This window comes from Pan paniscus, chromosome 10, assembly GCF_029289425.2.
Source record: "Pan paniscus chromosome 10, NHGRI_mPanPan1-v2.0_pri, whole genome shotgun sequence".
Taxonomy (NCBI): Eukaryota; Metazoa; Chordata; class Mammalia; order Primates; family Hominidae; genus Pan; species Pan paniscus.
The window spans coordinates 45651421-45668842 of NC_073259.2; the positions used below are offsets into that span (position 1 = coordinate 45651421).

The window sequence follows — 17422 nt, forward strand, 5'->3', positions numbered from 1 at the left end:
GAACTATGTTGAATAGAAGTGATGAGAGAAGACATCCTTGTCTTGTTCTGGTTTTGCTTCCAGCTTTTGCCTATTTAGTATGATGTTCATTATGGGTTTTCATAAATGACTGTTATTATTCTGAAGTATGTTCCTTCAAAGCCTAGTTTGCTGAGGGTTTTTAACATGAAAGGATGTTGAATTTTATTAAAAGCCTTTTCTGAATCCAGTGAGATGGATTGAGAAATCCATGGATGAGATGGATCATCCATTGAGATGATCATGTGGTTTTTGTTTCTAGTTTTGTTTATGTGATGAATCACATTTATTGATTTATATATATTGAACCAACCTTGCATCGCAGTGATAAAACTTATCTGATCATGGTGGATTAGCTTTTTGATGTGCTGCTGGATTTGGTTTGACAGTATTTTGTTGAGGGTTTTTGCATCTATGTTCATCAAGGATAGTGGCCTGAAGTTTTGTTGTTGTTGTGTCTTTGCCAGGTTTTGGCATAAGAATAATGTTGGCCTCATAGAATGAATTAGAGAGGAGTCCCTCTTCCTCTTTTTTTTTTTTTGCATTAGCTTCAGTAGGAATCATACCAGCTCTTCTTTATACATCTGGTAGAATTCAGCTTTCAATCTGCCTCATCCTGGGATTTTTCTGGTTCATAGGCTTTTTATTACTCATTCAATTTTGCAATTTATTATTCATCTGTTCAGGGATTTAATTTCTTCCTGGTTCAGTCTTGGGAGGGTATATGCATCCAGGAACATATCTGTTTTTCCTAGGTTTTTTGCTTGTGTGCATAGAAGTGTTCATAGCAGTCTTTTTTATATATATATTTTTTTGTGGGGTTGGTGGTAATGTGCCCTTTGTCATCTCTGATTGTGTTTACTTGGCTCTTGTCTTTTTTTCTTTATTATTCTATCTAGTAGTCTATCTATTTTATTTATTCTTTCAAAAAACAATCTCCTGGATTTATTGATTCTTTTGTATGCTTTTTTCATCTCAGTTTCCTTCAGTTCAGCTCTGATCTTGCCTTCCTCTAGCTTTGTGGTTTGTTTGCTCTTGTTCCTCTAGTTCCTCTAGGTGTGATGTTAGGTTTTAATTTGAGATCTTTCTACTTTTTGATGTGGGTGTTTAGCACCATAAACTTCACTCTTAACATTGTTTAACTGTGCCCCAGATATTCTGGTATGTTGTATCTTTGTTCTCATTAGTTTCAAAAAATTTCTTGATTTCTGCCTTAATATTATTGTTTACCTAAAGGTCATTCAGGAGCAGTTTGTTTAATTTCCACATAATTGTATGGCTTTGAGCAATCTTCTTAGTACTGATTTCTTTTTTTATAGAAAGATTGTGGTTGGTATGATTTTGGTTCTTTCTCATTTGCTGAGGATTGTTTTATGTCTGATTTTATGGTCAATTTTAGAGTATGTGTCATGTGGCGATGAGAAGAATGTATATTCTGTTGCTTTTGTGTGGAGAGTTTTGCAGATGTGTATTAGGTCCAATTGATCAAGTGTCAAGTTCTGGTCCTGAATATCTTTTTATTAGTTTTCTGCCTTGATGATCTGTCTAATACTATCAATGGACGGTTGAAGTCTCCCACTATTATTGTGCAGTTATCTAAGTCTCTTTGCAGGTCTCTAAGAATTTGCTTTATGCAAATTTAAAGCAAAAGGATATTTGCTTTATGAATCTGGGTGCATAGGTATTTAGCATAGTTAGGTCTTCTTGATAATTAGCATAGTTAGGTCTGGTGATAATTTCCTGTGAGTGAAAAGAAGCAAGTCACAATAATACATATAATATAATTTTATTTATCTAAACTTCAGAACCAGATAAAACTAAATTATTTAAAGAAAATTGTAAGAGAGAAAAAGTAATATCCTTTTCTCATCTATCACAAGGTTCTTGGCTGATACCCCTATAACAAAAGATGGAATAACAAGATAAGAGCATACAAATTTATTTAATATAACTTTTATGTGACATTGGAGTCTTCAGAAATGAAGACCCCAAAACCCAGGGAAAACTGTGTATTCTTATGGACAGTCACACAGAAGAATGATTGGAGGACAAAGGGGTGTGATCTAATGGTAGTTAACGGCTTCAGATTCTTCTTGGCAAGACTCCTCTGGAGTGAGGGTCTTATGACCTACTTTCAGGGGACATAGGTCAGAGAATTTTTCTAATTACCTTCTTCAAAGAAGAAAGGTGGGAGAAGTTCAGAGAGTGATCTTCCTGATTCTGGGGTTTTCTGTTTCCTTCTGCTTAAAATACTCAGTATGCTAAAGTGCCACATTTTGGAGTATCATGTTCTGATCCCCGACAAAGCAAGGGGAATGATGAACAAATCCAGGGTAGTGATTAGTTTTGGGTAGTAGAGGAGGGGTGGTAAAATGAATAACTTTTTTTTTTTTTTTTTTTTTTGAGATGGAGTCTCGCTCTGTCGCCCAGGTTGGAGTGCAGTGGAGCGATCTTGGCTCACTGCAAGCTCTGCCTCCTGGGTTCACGCCATTTTCCTGCCTCAGCCTCCCAAGTAGCTGGGACTACAGGTGCCCACCACAACACCCGGCTAATTTTTTGTATTTTTGGTACAGACGGGGTTTCACCATGTTAGCCAGGATGGTCGCGATCTCCTGACCTCGTGATCTGCCCGCCTTGGCCTCCCAAAGTGCTGGGATTACAGGCGTGAGCCACCATGCCTGGAATAAAATGAATAATTCTTAAAGCTGGGTAGTGGGTACATGTACATTCATTTGTAATCATTCTTTAACTGGAATGTACATGTTTAGTACATACTTTTTAAGTGTGATATGTTTTGTGAGGATAAAAGAACAGAAGAAATTTTATAGTTTGCAAAGGCTTTAATAGTAAAACAGCAAATAATGCAATGAAGCTAGAATAATATTGAAAAACCTCAGCATGAACTATTACTTTGCGTGGTTTTGTCTCTAGTATATTTGCACCCTTTTGTCATCTGTCTTATAGGAGGAGGCTTCAGGCCTCTTAAGGTGATGGTGTATCTGGGAAATTAATGCTCAGAAATTCCCTATAAATTCAATCTCTCATTAATAAGCACTCAGGTATATGCTAGGATTGTCAACAGTTATTTATACTTCTTGGGAGGGTCAATATACAGCCAAGTTCTCCTCATATTTCTGGAGGCCACAACATAAAAACCCTTGAGAGAATTACAAGAAGAGTTTCCTTAAGGACTAGATGGGGTCTTTTTACTGAAGGGTGGTATAGTAAGCAGTGGGGTTATGTGAGCATTGAAGTTCAAGGGCATTGCCCCTGCAATGGGGAGACCATTGCTGAGCCTCTAGAATTGTAGACATGTCTTCATGCAGTTATGATCTAATGTCTTTTACTTATGCTAAAGGGAATTTGGATCTGTTGGTATCTTTCTCTCAATCACTATCCTCTTGTGACATCTGTGCGCTGAGTATAACCAACTTCAAGTCCAGGGTTCAGTTATTTCTACTCTCCTTCACCATAGGAAGCTTGACCTTGGGGTTTTAACTGATGCCTCATCTTAGGCCAAAGAAAGCAAATCAGGCCTTGAATTGTTGTGTTTGGAAGACATAGTGCGTTTAGGGTATTCTGGAGTATCAGTTGAGAGGAGACACCATTTGTGAAATATCAATGGCCAGATGAGGGTATTTTTTATTTTGTACATTATTAAGAAATGAATATTTGGAGGTGTCTATTTTTTCTGTGGCAATATCAATAATGACAGATATAAACATGGATAGGTAGATAGATAAATTTACAATGACATAGTTATACAGACAGAAATAAATATAGTTATAAAAACGTAAATCAGATTGTACTTTACATGTTGAGTTGTGATATACTTTTTAAAAACTTAACAGTGTATATCATGAATGTTTCTGTGTAATGAAATATTTCTCTGGATGTAGTAGAATATATGTAACAAAAACCACATGTTAGACATCTAGATTGCTACAATTTTTTTTTTTTTTTGCATTGGAGTTTCCCTCTTGTTGCCAAGTGCAGTGACATGACCTCGGCTCACCGCAACCTCCGCCTCCCAGGTTCAAGCGATTCTCCTGCCTCAGTCTCCCGAATAGCTAGGACTACAGGCATGCATCAGCATGACTGGTTAATTTTGTATTTTTAGTAGAGAAGGGGTTTCTCCGTGTTGGTCAGGCTGGTCTTGAACCCGACCTCAGGTGATCTGCCTACCTCGGTCTCCCAAAGTGCTGGGATTACAGGTGTGAGCCACCGTGCCCGGCGATTGCTACAAAAATTTTAACCTCTATAAATAGTATTGAAATAAACATCTTTGTAAAAATACATTTGTGCATATTCATGATGATTTACTCAGGATAAATTCCTAGTGAAATTTTTTTAGTATCAAATGATTTTATTATAAATCTGAAGCCATTTATTGACCATTCACTTTTCCAAATAACACAAACATGAGAATAAACTAAACACACCCAAGACTCACTAGCCCTTGCAGGACAGGAAGAGGCCCTGGACAGACAGCTTGCAAATGTTTTTCCTTATACCTAATGTCCAAGCTTCCTCACACATTCTAGGGTTCCATGTTTTGTCACCTCTTACAAGGGAAAGGGAACGTAAAAGATTCATGTACAGGAAGGTCATAACAACCTTCAACCATCAAGATATCTGATGCTAACGGTTTGTACATTTTAGTTTGCAACTCTGAGAAATAACGTCAAATAAGCACTGTCAAATCCCCACTTCCAGCTACCTCTTAAATTGCCGTTATTCTTTGAAATTATCTTTGGGACTGGTTATGTTCTTTAATTGTAGCTTTTGTGTATTACAGAGCACAAACCCAAAATCCATGTGCAGTCTCCATGTTCAAGTATAAAAGTTTGTCTCAGGACAACCTCAGGTTGCTGCAGTGTCTCTCTATCTCCCTGTAGTGTCTACTGGGCGTTGTACCTTTGGACAGGCTGGTCAAATGGCAGCACAACGAAGGGGACAACACAGTCAACTTCCCCAACGTCAAACTCTCTCCCCGTTCAAACTGGACACTGCCCACAGTCAAGGCTGAAATATTGAAATCAGTGAGACCTCGGCCTATCTTCATTCTGAAGTTGCACTCTTATGTAACCATGTAACCGAAGCTACTTCTTCACCATTAACTTAAATGGAGCTTTCAAAAGGGTGGGACATATTCTTGGGAAGCGCCCTGAGATGGAAGGCTGGAGGGTCCTGGTCTTTGGGCTCTGGAGGGGGCACTGGCACCATTGCTGTCTTCTGGTCCCCCAGGATCTCGTGAATTGCTCATTCCACTGGTGGCCTGGGGATGTGGTTTAGTTCTGGATCCACCATCTGATAAAGAACCCCGTCAACTCCAGCTTTCAACGTCCCTGACTGAAAAACACTGCCTCAGGCCACTTCGCAATCAGTTTTTGCGCATTGTAGGATCCCATTCCTGCTTGTCCAGGTGTGTGGACACCGAATGCTGGGCCTTCTGCCTTAATTTTGATAAGCTGGCTTGGTGTCTACGGGGGCCAGGCAGCACCTGCGGAAGCTGCTAAACGGCCCTGAGCCGCTCCAGGATGAGTGGCGGGTCCCCGGGAGGCAGTGCCGGGATCACGGTGCCTGCGTGGCCCCAGTCTCGCCCATCGAGGGAGACCAAATACGGCTTCTTCTCCGGGACAGAAGGCTTGGTGCGCAGAGGTGATGGCGCGGGTAGCAGATGAGGAGGCCAGCATCTCACTGGGCTTGTGTTTTCATCTGGGTTTCTCTATCGGGGGCTCCTGCGGATCAGGGCAGGGCCGTGGGCGCCGCGTGCAGCGCGGAGCATGCGCAGGCCCCTCGGGGTTGAGGCGTGACAGGAACGCTCGGCTCCGGGTCTCCGGGCTCCCTGCGGCCTTCGGTGAAGGCTGGTCTCTTCCATCTGGCCTGGCCTTTGTGCAGCTGAGGCAAATCACTGCTGTCCCGGAGGCTTCTTTCCCCCTTGTAACAGATACGTTTTTTTCATGAAAAGCTTTCAAAACTGACAATTAGAACGAAGAGAGTTTGTGAAAGAAGCTTGAGAAAAGTACAAGTTAATATTCAATAAATTCAATAATTTGTAGTTTTTGCACCTTTTCAGTTAACTACAGTAAGTTAGACAATTGTAAAATATAGCTTAAACAAATCAGAAGCATTTGTTTTATAGGAAAAAATGTTTATTACGTGAGAGTTATTCAGTGGCCTTCGAACCGGCAAACCACCTGACACTAAACAATGAAAGATGAGACAAAGATAGTTTCAGGATTCACTTGAGATGAGGTCAAAACAAGATTATTTGTCTAGGGTACATAGCCTGCACTCTACAAGGAAAAGACACACTGATAAGATCAGCTAATTGGAAAAAATATAAATCCCTTATACAGTGAATGAAGACCATGTGAGAAATGAAGTTTCTAGAGCCGCAGAGCCTCCTTGCAATCTTTTGCACCGGAGAGCTGGCCATTGCACACACAGTGAAGTTCTTGGGAATTTTATCTGAGTCCAAGTTCTGCCTCAGTATGTTGATTCCCTCTCTGAAGTTCTCTTAGGTGTTTATGTCTTCTATGGCCACACGGTTGGAAATCTTTCTCTTTCTTCCCATCAAGTCTTATCTAGTGACTTTTCTCTCCCACGCATCCATGACACTGTGTTCTTATTAAATGCCATGACTTTTAGTGTGTTCACCAAAGTAAATTAAAAATAATGATAGATTTGCGACGCTAATGATTTTACTAAATGCAAAGCCCAAGATGAATGTTTTAGAATGAGAAAAATGAATCAATATGTTCATAACAAAACTTTATTGAGGTAATAATTTAATAATTTGCTTTGTCACTAAGAGGGATTAAAGTTAACCGTCCTACTTGTAATAACTTTGTACCATTCTCTCATGCACTTCTAATTTACAGCTTGCAGTATCAGACACTGAGGGTAGCCAGGAATACTTACTACTATAAACTTATCCAGTGTCATGTTGTATGCAGCTTGACCCAAATTTTCCACAATCTTTTTTTTTTGAGACAGGGTCTTGCTCTGTTGCCCAGGCTGGAGTGCAGTGGTGCAATCTCAGCTCACTGCAGCCTTGACCTCCCACGCTCAAGTGATCCTCCTCCCTCAGCCTTCCAAGTAACTGGAATTACAGGTGCACACCACCATGCCCGGCCTATTTTTTTTTTTTTTGGAGACAGGGTTTCACCATGTTGGCCAAGCTAATCTCGAACTCCTGAGCTCAAGCAATCCTCCTGCTGCAGGCATGAGCCACAGTGCTGGGCCAACAATGTTTGTTTTTTAACTCAACGTCTGGTATATTGCAAATATTTTTCCAAAGTTCTTTTCAGAGCTACGTTCACTTCCTTATTTTTCAGGCTATAGATGAGGGAATTCAGCATGGGAGTGACTACAGTATACTGCACAGAGAAGATCAACTCTATGGGGGAACCTGAGTTTGGCATGAGATGGCGGAGCAAACCTGAGCCATAGTAAAGTGTCACTGCAGTGAGGTGGGCAGAGCAGGTGGAGAAGGCCTTGCTTCTGCCCGAAGTAGAGCTGATGCCTAGGATGTTAGAGATTATATGGGTGTAGGATAAGAAGACCAAAAGGAAGTTTCCCAGCCCATGTAGGAGAGTGGAGCAGAGCAAGGGGATGAGGCTTCTGGAGATATCAGAGCAGGACAGAGGGAGGAGGGATGGCATCTCATAGCTGTAGTGGTGAATGATTTTGGCTTCACAAAAGACCATGTTTACAGCTAGGAGGACATTGATGAGTGCGTCCAGAAAGCCCAGTCCCCATGAGCCCCACACAAGGTGCATATACAGCTGTTTACCCATGATCTGTCCATAAAGTAGTGGGCGGCAGATGGCAGCATGGCGGTCATAGGCCATCCCTGAGAGAAGGCAGGCTTCAGTCCCTGCAGTGACAAACACAAAGAAGACCTGAGCCAGGCAGCCCTCTAATGAAATGGTTTTCCTCTGTGACAGGAGGTTCTCCAGCATCTTGGGCACAATGACTGAAGAGAAGCAGAGATCAGCAAAAGAGAGGTGACTCAGGAAGAAATACATGGGTGTATGGAGACAAGAATCAGCCCTGATCACAAGCAGCAGCATCAGGTTTTCCATTATGGTCAGGAGGTAAATCCCCAGGAACAGCACAAAGAGCAGAGCCCGGATGTTGGGGTCGGCAGACAGCCCAAGGAGGAGGAACTCGGTGATGGTGCTGTGGTTCCCCAAGGCCATTTACAAAGGCTACTCCCTAGAAATCACTCGGAAAATCATAGCAGCCAAGTCAAGATTACTCCAGACAGTTTTCTCATGGTACTGATTCTCTTTTCATATCGGTCACATGGAACATAAAGGTGATTGAGGTGTAGTCTTTGCTCTTTAAATGGTCCACTGAAGAACATGGATGTGAAAACAAGAAATTGTAACAGTGTAATTAATATGAAGAGAGATCAAATTTTGATTTATATAGGGGTCAGTAATGATAATACATTGAAGAAATTTGAACACATTTTTAAAGAAAGCATATGATTGGCCGGGCGCGGTGGCTCATGCCTGTAATCCCAGCACTTTGGGAGGCCGAGGCGGGTGGGTCACCTGAGGTCCAGAGTTCGAGACCAGCCTGACCAACATGGAGAAACCCCGTCTCTACTAAAAATACAAAATTAGCTGAGCGTGGTGGCTCACGCCTGTAATCCCAGCTACTTGGGAGGCTGAGGCAGGAGAATCACTTGAACCCGGGAGGTGGAGGTTGTGGTGAGCTGAGATTGTGCCATTGTACTCCAGTATGGGCAACAAGAGCGAAACTCTGTCTCAAAAAAAAAAAGAGAGAAAGCAAGCATATGATTGACCTAGGAAAATAAATATCAAAGAGACAATTAATTGGCATGAAGAATGTGTTCGAACGCTCAAGACTGAGGAAAAATCAAGTCATGTTCAGTAAAACATGGGTAGTTCTGAAAAGCTGATGCTTAGAGTATAATTGAGCCACACAGATCAATGGCTAAGTGGACTCCTGTGTCAGACTACGTTCACATTCCAGCTGTACTATTAATTAGCTATATGACTTGTACAATATACACAAAGCTCTGTATCTCAATTTCTTAGCATATAAAATGCATATAATAGTACTATGTAAGGTTTTGAGGATTAAGTATGAGATTATATATAAGGCGCTTCAAACTACCTACTCCTAACTGTTCATTGACATTTGTTATTATTAAAATTATTTATTAAGTTTGTAAGTCTAGATAAAACTCAGATAAATTCTCCTATAGGGTGAAGCACTATCAAAAATCAAAGTTGTTTCTGCTAATGCTGCTGTTGTTATTCTTACTTTGTGCCTTTAGTAAGAAAATCACATTGAAATCATTACTGGTAGAAGCCCACTCCTGCTCATTACCTCAATTAGAAGAAAAACAGGAGGTGAGGAATTATTTTGGTGTGGAGGCTTTTTTTTTTTTTTTAAGAGATAAGCCACTTTGCAGTTACTGTGGATGCTGTCATTCAGAAAGGAGGGCATGTAATTCCTCCTAATAGGTATTGCTAGCAGACTCCAGACATGACAAGTGGGAGAGAAGTTGGTTGGGACTCATGTAGACACCTAGGGGAATCTTCGATATAATTACTAGGGAAGATGTGTATCCCAGGAATGCCTGGAATCTCTGGACAAGTAAGCAAGAGGAAGACTTGAAAGGATTTCATGATACAGGAATACATGAGTGGGTATATAAGGTGTAGCAACAGCCAGGATTCTGTGCAGTACTGCAGATTCCGGACCACTGTCTCAGACAATAGGAAAAAAGTTGGGAATTCATCTTGTAGGACTGCAAAGTTGGACTCTGAGCATCTAGTTTCTGCTGGAAATGCCTGCTGCTGGTAATCCCTACCTTACAGGGGGATGTCCTGTCCCACTATTCTCTGATCATTTCTCCCTTATGGCCAGATTTCTCCCTTATGGCCAGAATGTGTTCTCCCTCATGGCCCTCAAGTATGTATTTCATGAGTCTTCAGGTCTGGGTTACAACAGTGCTCTATTTCCTTGAACACTGAATGTTTACTCATAACTCCCAGCTTTGGCCTTACATCCTAAGTCTGACCTTGGGTCACCCATAGGACTCATTATGATGTCCCCATCAGTTTCCTGGTCCTGGCTATTCCTGATGAGTTCAAAGCCCAGCCAAGGGGGACATCTGAATCTTTACTAATTAAATCTTTATCTAGAAACTCAGCCTCAAAATCCTTCCCATGCCCCAAATACAGATTACCTGTACATCCTGTCCAGTACGGCAATCTTCTCTCCAACTTGGCTGCAGGATTTTTATTTAGCTGCCTCTGCTAAAAATAACAATGAACTGGAGAAGGTTACTTTTAAAATATTGTTTCATGGTTGAGTTTATAAAGTCCTATTGATGATAAAATGCTTTAGTGAATTCTACACTAATAAGTTAAATAGCCATAGGGCAGGTCCTTTTTTCAAAGGTTCTAAAATATCCTTTAGTTTTCCTGTTTCTGAAACCAATGTCTCATTTATATGCAGTATAGTTTGGTTTAACCAATCTGCAGTGCAGCTATGTTAAGGTTGCCGGTTCAGGTGATTGCCTTTGTTGGACAGGAGAACAGCTTTTATGTTCTATAGTCACAATACGAAGTCAGATTCAGTAAGAAAGAACTTTAATAACATTGATTGTTATAAGGACCAATGGGGATCTCCTAGGTGTGGCCTTTGGAACATCTAGATTGATGCAATGGCCTATAATCATTAAATCTAAATCCTTAGAATCTAGTGGGAGTTGAAAATGGTGTTTTGTTCCCCAAGCAGGAAAGAAATAGTTTTCAACTGACATTCTAAAGCCTAGTCTCTCTGGGACTTCTCAGGTGAAATCACCTCCAGGCAAATTTGTTGTGAAAAATGATTTTTTGATCAAATAGTTAAAAAGAAAAAAGTTCACAAGCTCACAAACATTCATTTGCATAAAGTCTGTTCAAATATATTTTCTTTGATCGATCCATTTTGATGGCTACACAGGAACCTGTTAGAGTTTGATTGGTCAGAATAGAGATATTTAGGGAAGCATTGGTTTAATAGTTTATTAGAGTCATAAGTAGTAACAGACTGTAGTATAAATGAAAATTTGTATTTATTTATTTACAATGAGGTATAATGTTTTTATTCAAACTAGACTATCTGGCAAAAGATTATTTCCTACTGTCCCTTGCCAATTTATTTTTGAGAGAGGCTCTCACTCCCATTTCCCAGGTGGGAGTACAGTGGTGCAAACACGGCTCACTGCAGCCTTGACTTCCTGGGCTCAGGTGATTCTCCCACCTCAGCCTCCTGAGTAGCTGGGACTGTAGGCATGCGCCATCACACCCAACTAATTTTTTGTGTTTTTAGTAAAGACAGGGTTTTGCCACATTACTCAGGCTGTTCTCGAACTCCTGGACTCAACTTGGCCTCCCAAAGTGCTGGCATCACAAGCATGAGCCACTGCACCCGGCTCAACTTATTAACTAAGCAAAACAAATACAACTTAAGGATATTTAGAATAATCAATCAATTTTTTAAAACATTTGCTTTCCTTGTTGGTAAGGAATTTAAAGTTTTTAATTTTTATTCATCTATTGATTAGAACATTTATTCATAGATGTATCTAAGAATTTATATATGTATGTATGTGTATATTTAAGAGTTCCTTGAAATTTGATAAGATTTATATATAAATATATAAAGTGCATACTTATATATAAAACATATATCCCCATATATAAAATGTATATCCCCATATAGAAAAATGTATGCATACCTCTTTGATCATGTGTATATGTGTGTATGTTGCAGTTGAATAATGTATATTGAAAGTGTTATAGTGGTTTTTGCTTTAAAAAGCCATCATGAGCAATTGTTATTATCTACTCTTTTGTGGGTTATTTTTTAAAACAGGAGATTAATTAATTGGACTGAATAAAATAAAAATTATTTCTGTTCATTGACAGACAACATTAAGACAGTGAAAAAGCAAACCAAAGATTGAGTGAAGATAAATATAGTATATATGTGTGTTATGGGGGTATACATAGAATATGAAAAGAAGTACTACAAATAAGTAATAAAATTTCAAATACAAATTTAAATAGGAAAAACAGTTAAATGGTCCTTTTACAAAAGAGGATTTCTAAATAGCCAATAAGCAAATTAATAAATGATGAACATTATTAGGAGGTGTAATTTAAACCTTAATGAGAGACTGCTTCACAAATGTCAGAGTCTGAGGTTGCTCATTTTAAATTATTATTAAACTGCACATACATATTTTATACTCTTTGTAACAAAAGTATCTTAGAAAAATAAAAGAAAAGCTCTCCCTCTCCCTCTCCCCACGTCTCCCTCTCCCTCTCTTTCCATGGTCTCCCTCTCCCTCTCTTTCCACGGTCTCCCTCTGATGCTGAGCCGAAGCTGGACTGTACTGCCGCCATCTCTGCTCACTGCAACCTCGCTGCCTGATTCTCCTGCCTCAACCTGCCCAGTGCCTGCGATTGCAGGCGCGCGCCGCCACGCCTGACTGGTTTTCGTATTTTTTTGATGGAGACGGGGTTTCGCTGTGTTGGCCGGGCTGGTCTCCAGCTCCTAACTGGGAGTGATCTGCCAGCCTCGGCCTCCTGAGGTGCCGGGATTGCAGATGGAGTCTCGTTCACTCAGTGCTCAATGTTGCCCAGGCTGGAGTGCAGTGGCGTGATCTCGGCTCGCTACAATCTCCACCTCCCAGCCTCCTGCCTTGGCCTCCCAAAGTGCAGAGATTGCAGCCTCTGCCCGGCCGCCACCCCGTCTGGGAAGTGAGGAGTGTCTCTGCCTGGCCGCCCATCGTCTGGGATGTGAGGAGCCCGTCTGCCCGGCTGCCCAGTCTGGGAAGTGAGGAGTGCCTCTTCCCAGCTGCCATCCCGTCTAGGAAGTGAGGAGCGTCTCTGCCTGGCCGCCCATCGTTTGAGATGTGGTGAGCGCCTCTGCCCCGCCGCCCCATCTGGGATGTGAGAAGCGCCTCTGCCTGGCCACGACCCCGTCTGGGAGGTGAGGAGCGTCTCTGCCCGGCCGCCCAGTCTGAGAAGTGAGGAGCCCCTCCGCCCGGCAGCCGCCCCATCAGAGAAGTGAGGAGCCCCTCCACCCAGCAGCCGCCCCATCCAAGAGGTGGGGGGGCAGCCCCCACCCAGCCAGCCGCCCTGTCCGGGAGGGAGGTGGGGGTCAGACCCCGCCCGGCCAGCCGCCCTGTCCGGGAGGGAGGTGGGGGGTGCCTCTGCCCGGCCGCCCCTTCTGGGAAGTGAGGAGCCCCTCTGCCTGGCCGCCTCCCCGTCTGGGGGGTGTACCCAACAGCTCATTAAGAACGGGCCATGATGACGATGGCAGTTTTGTCAAATAGAAAAGGGGGAAATGTGGGGAAAAGATAGGGAAATCAGATTGTTGCTGTGTCTGTGTAGAAAGAAGTAGACATAGGAGACTCCATTTTGTTCTGTACTAAGAAAAATTCTTCTGCCTTGGGATGCTGTTGATCTATGACCTTGCCCCCAACCCGGTGCTCTCTGAAACATGTGCTGCGTCCACTCAGGGTTAAATGGATTAAGGGCGGTGCAAGATGTGCTTTGTTAAACAGATGCTTGAAGGCAGCATGCTCCTTAAGAGTCATCACCACTCCCTGATCTCAAGTACCCAGGGACACAAACACTGCGGAAGGCCCCAGGGTCCTCTGCCTAGGAAAATCAGAGACCTTTGTTCACTTGTTTATCTGCTGACCTTCCCTCCACTATTGTCCTATGACCCTGCCAAATCCCCCTCTGCGAGAAACACCCAAGAATGATCAATAAAAAAAAAAAAAAAAAAAAGTGGGCAAAGGATATGAACAGACACTTCTCAAAAGAAGACATTTATGTAGCCAACAGACACATGAAAAAATGCTCATCATCACTGGTCATCAGAAAAATGCAAATCAAAACCACAATGAGATACCATCTCATACCAGTTAGAATGGCGGTCATTAAAAAGTCAGGAAACAACAGATGCTGGAGGGGATGTGGAGAAATAGGAACACTTTTACATTGTTGGTGGGAGTGTAAACTAGTTCAACCATTGTGGAAGACAGTGTGGTGATTCCTCAAGGATCTAGAACTAGAAATACCATTTGACCCAGCGATCACATTACTGGGTATCTACCGAAAGGATTATAAATCATGCTACTATAAAGACACATGCACACATATGCTTATTGCAGCACTATTCGTAATAGCAAAAACTTGGAACCAACCCAAATGTCCATCAATGATAGACTGGATTAAGAAAATGTGGCACATATACACTATGGAATACTATGCAGGCATAAAAAAAGGATGAGTTCACATCCTTTGCAGGGACATGGATGAAGCTGGAAACCATCATTCTGAGCAAACTATCACAAGGACAGAAAACCAAACACCACATGTTCTCACTCATAGGTGGGAATTGAACAATGAGAACACTTGGACACAGGGCAGGGAACATCACATATAGGGGCCTGTCATGGGGTGGGGGGCAGGGGGAGGGATAGCATTAGGAGAAATACTTAATGTAAATGAACCTAATGAGTTAATGGGTACAGCAAACCAACATGGCACATGTATACGTATGTAATAAACCTGCACGTTGTGCACAACTACCCTAGAACTTAAAGTATAATAATAAAATTAAATAAATAAAATAAAATAAAATAAAAAAAGAAAAATAAAAAAATACATTGTTGTTCCTGCAATAATAAAAATACATAGAAAAGTAGGTTAAATTAAAAATAGATCAACTGTTAGCTTTGAAGATCTCTCTCAATCATTTATGTTGCCTCTTTGGTCATCTCTCTTGCAGAATTTCCTATAACAATTTTTTGAAATGGTGTGATGGCAGTTTGGTACTGGGATTATTAACAGCGATTAACCCTTAATGGGTCAGCTTATAAGTAACCAGATTCTCTAGCCTTCTGAAGACCAGATGGAATCCTCAACGTGGTCAGAAAATATGGTCAACTGAGTGAGAACATTGAAGTTGCAGGGAACAGCCCTGTGATGTGAGGAGCTCTGCTGAACCTTGGAGGCATAGGGCTGCCTTTGTGCAGTTATGCTGCCTTACCCTTTTCTTTTTCCATTATAGGGACTTTACCTGTGCCTTCTGGTATCTTTCTCTCAATCATGGTCATCCATGTGATACCAGTACACTGACTATAACCAGCACCCAAGTAGAATGATTACAACAGGCCACCCCTGTGCCCAGACTTTGCTTTTAAGGAAGCCCTGCCCCTGGAGTTGTAGCCTGTGCCTCACCTTAAGTCCAGGAATGCAAGACAGAAACATTCTATTATTCATGGAAGGCACCTTCTGTTGTTTACAGTTATAATGCTCACTGAATGTTTTGTTTGGTGGTTTGATTTTTAGTAGCAGTTGAGAAGAGGGATTACATGGGGAACATCAATGACAAGAAGAGTAAGAAAAGTTGTGATTATGGTCAATTGGAATGAGGTGAGTGTGTAAAAAAAGGCCTGAGAAAGGTTTGAGTTAGCATTAAATACATCCTAGGGGCTAGGCACAGTGGCTCATGCCTGTAATCTCAGCACTTTGGGAGGCTGAGGCAGGAGGATCTCTTGAAGCCAGGAGTTCAAGACCAGCCTGGGCAACATAGCAACACCCTGTCTCTACAAAAAATAAGAAAAAATAGCTGAGTGTGGTGGCATATGCCGGTGGTACCAGCTACTCTGGAGGCTGGGGTGGGAGGATCACTTGAGCCCAGGAATTCGAGGCTGCAGTGAGCCACAGTTGTACCACTGCACTCCAGCCTGGGCAACATAGCAAGACCCTGACTCTAAAATAAATAAATTTCCTCTTCGCTGATAGAAAATTTCTCTTATGATACGTTCATGCAGTCATAACACAAATTCTGCATAGAAACATACTGTTCCTTATAATACCTTGGTATATAGTTCTCCTTTGTGTAATTTGATAATTTCAGGGATTATTAACCACTGAAATTATCCACCAGGCATTTTCTCCTGGACATCATATTCTAAAAAGTGCTTATCAACAAGCAGACATTGATATATTAAGCAAGATTTTTTGAATAATTTGTTCCTTTTAAGCTGGTTTTTTTCATATTTGGCTATATTTTATATTATAGGGCCTTATCAGTTTTAGTATCTACCATACATTTGTTTCTGTGTAATGAGGTATTACTCTGTTGCCAGTGGACTTAGTATGTGTATATCAAAATTTTGTACAATTGACCATTGAACAACAAAGGGGTTAGGGGTGCCAGCCCCCCACATGGTTGAAAATCTATGAAAAACTTTTTTTTTTTGAGACAGGGTCTTGCTCTTGTCCCCCAGGCTGGAGTGCAATGGTGCCACCTCGGCTCACTGCAACCTCTGCCTCCCGGGTTCAGAATCAAGCGATTCTCTTGCCTCAGCCTCCTGAGTAGCTGGGATTACAGGTGCCCACCACCACACCCGGCTAATTTTGTATTTTTAGTGGAGACAGGGTTTCACTATATTGGCCAGGCTGACCTGACCTCAGGTTGAACTCCTGACCTCAGGTTATCCGTCCGCCTTGGCCTCCCAAAGTGCTGGGATTACAGGCGTGAGCCACCGCACCCGGCCACCGTGAATAACTTTTGGCCCTGCCAAAACTTAACGGCGAGTAGCCTTCAGTTGACCAGAAGCATTATCAATAACTAAACAGTTGATTAACATATATTTTGTATATGTATTATATACTGTATTCTTACAGTGAAGTAAGCTAGAGAAAAGAAAATGTATTAAGAAAATCATAAGGAGATAAAATATACTTACTATTCACTAAGTGGAAGTGGACCATTCTAAAGGTCTTCATCCTCATAGTCTTCAGGTTGAGTAGGCTGAGGAGGAGTAGGAAGAGGAGGGGTTGGTTTTGCTTTCTCAGGAGTGGCAGGAGTAGATCCATGCAGTTCAAACCTGCATTGTTCTAGGGTCAACTGCAGGTCCATTTTATTTATTTTTCTCTATTTAAAATGTAATAATCACTGAGATTCTATAACACTAGCAAGGTTCTTCATTTTCCAATTTAAATAATATGTTTAAATTATCAAATGTCCACAAATAGAAGAATGATATTTTATTCTACCAGAGTTTCAGACATTTCTATCATTCAGGCATGGAGAGGAACATATGGGGAACAATTTTGTGACCGAGTTGAATGTTGCACTTTTCCACAGAATGAGAACATCGTAGACTCCCTGTCTTCTTCTTAGATTTCCTGTACACATTGGGATGCAGGTGTGGTGTGGTGGCTAATGATAACAGATCTGTTCTAACATCTATTAATAAGTCCAGGGAAAATATATCTGGCCAAAATTGTTGGCAACATCTTTTAAAATATAGAACTTTCTGCCTCTATTT

At 41.5% G+C, this 17422-nt stretch overlaps 1 protein-coding gene across 1 annotated transcript; it reads right to left on the bottom strand.

Moving 5' to 3' along the window:
* Positions 1–389: 389 nt before the first annotated feature.
* On the bottom strand, positions 390–9897 carry LOC100988637 (olfactory receptor 8S1). Its single transcript, XM_055095708.2, has one exon. The coding sequence runs from the start codon at positions 8226–8228 to the stop codon at positions 7290–7292; it is 939 nt and encodes a 312-aa protein (XP_054951683.1). The 5' UTR covers positions 8229–9897; the 3' UTR covers positions 390–7289.
* Between the last annotated feature and the right edge of the window lie 7525 nt (positions 9898–17422).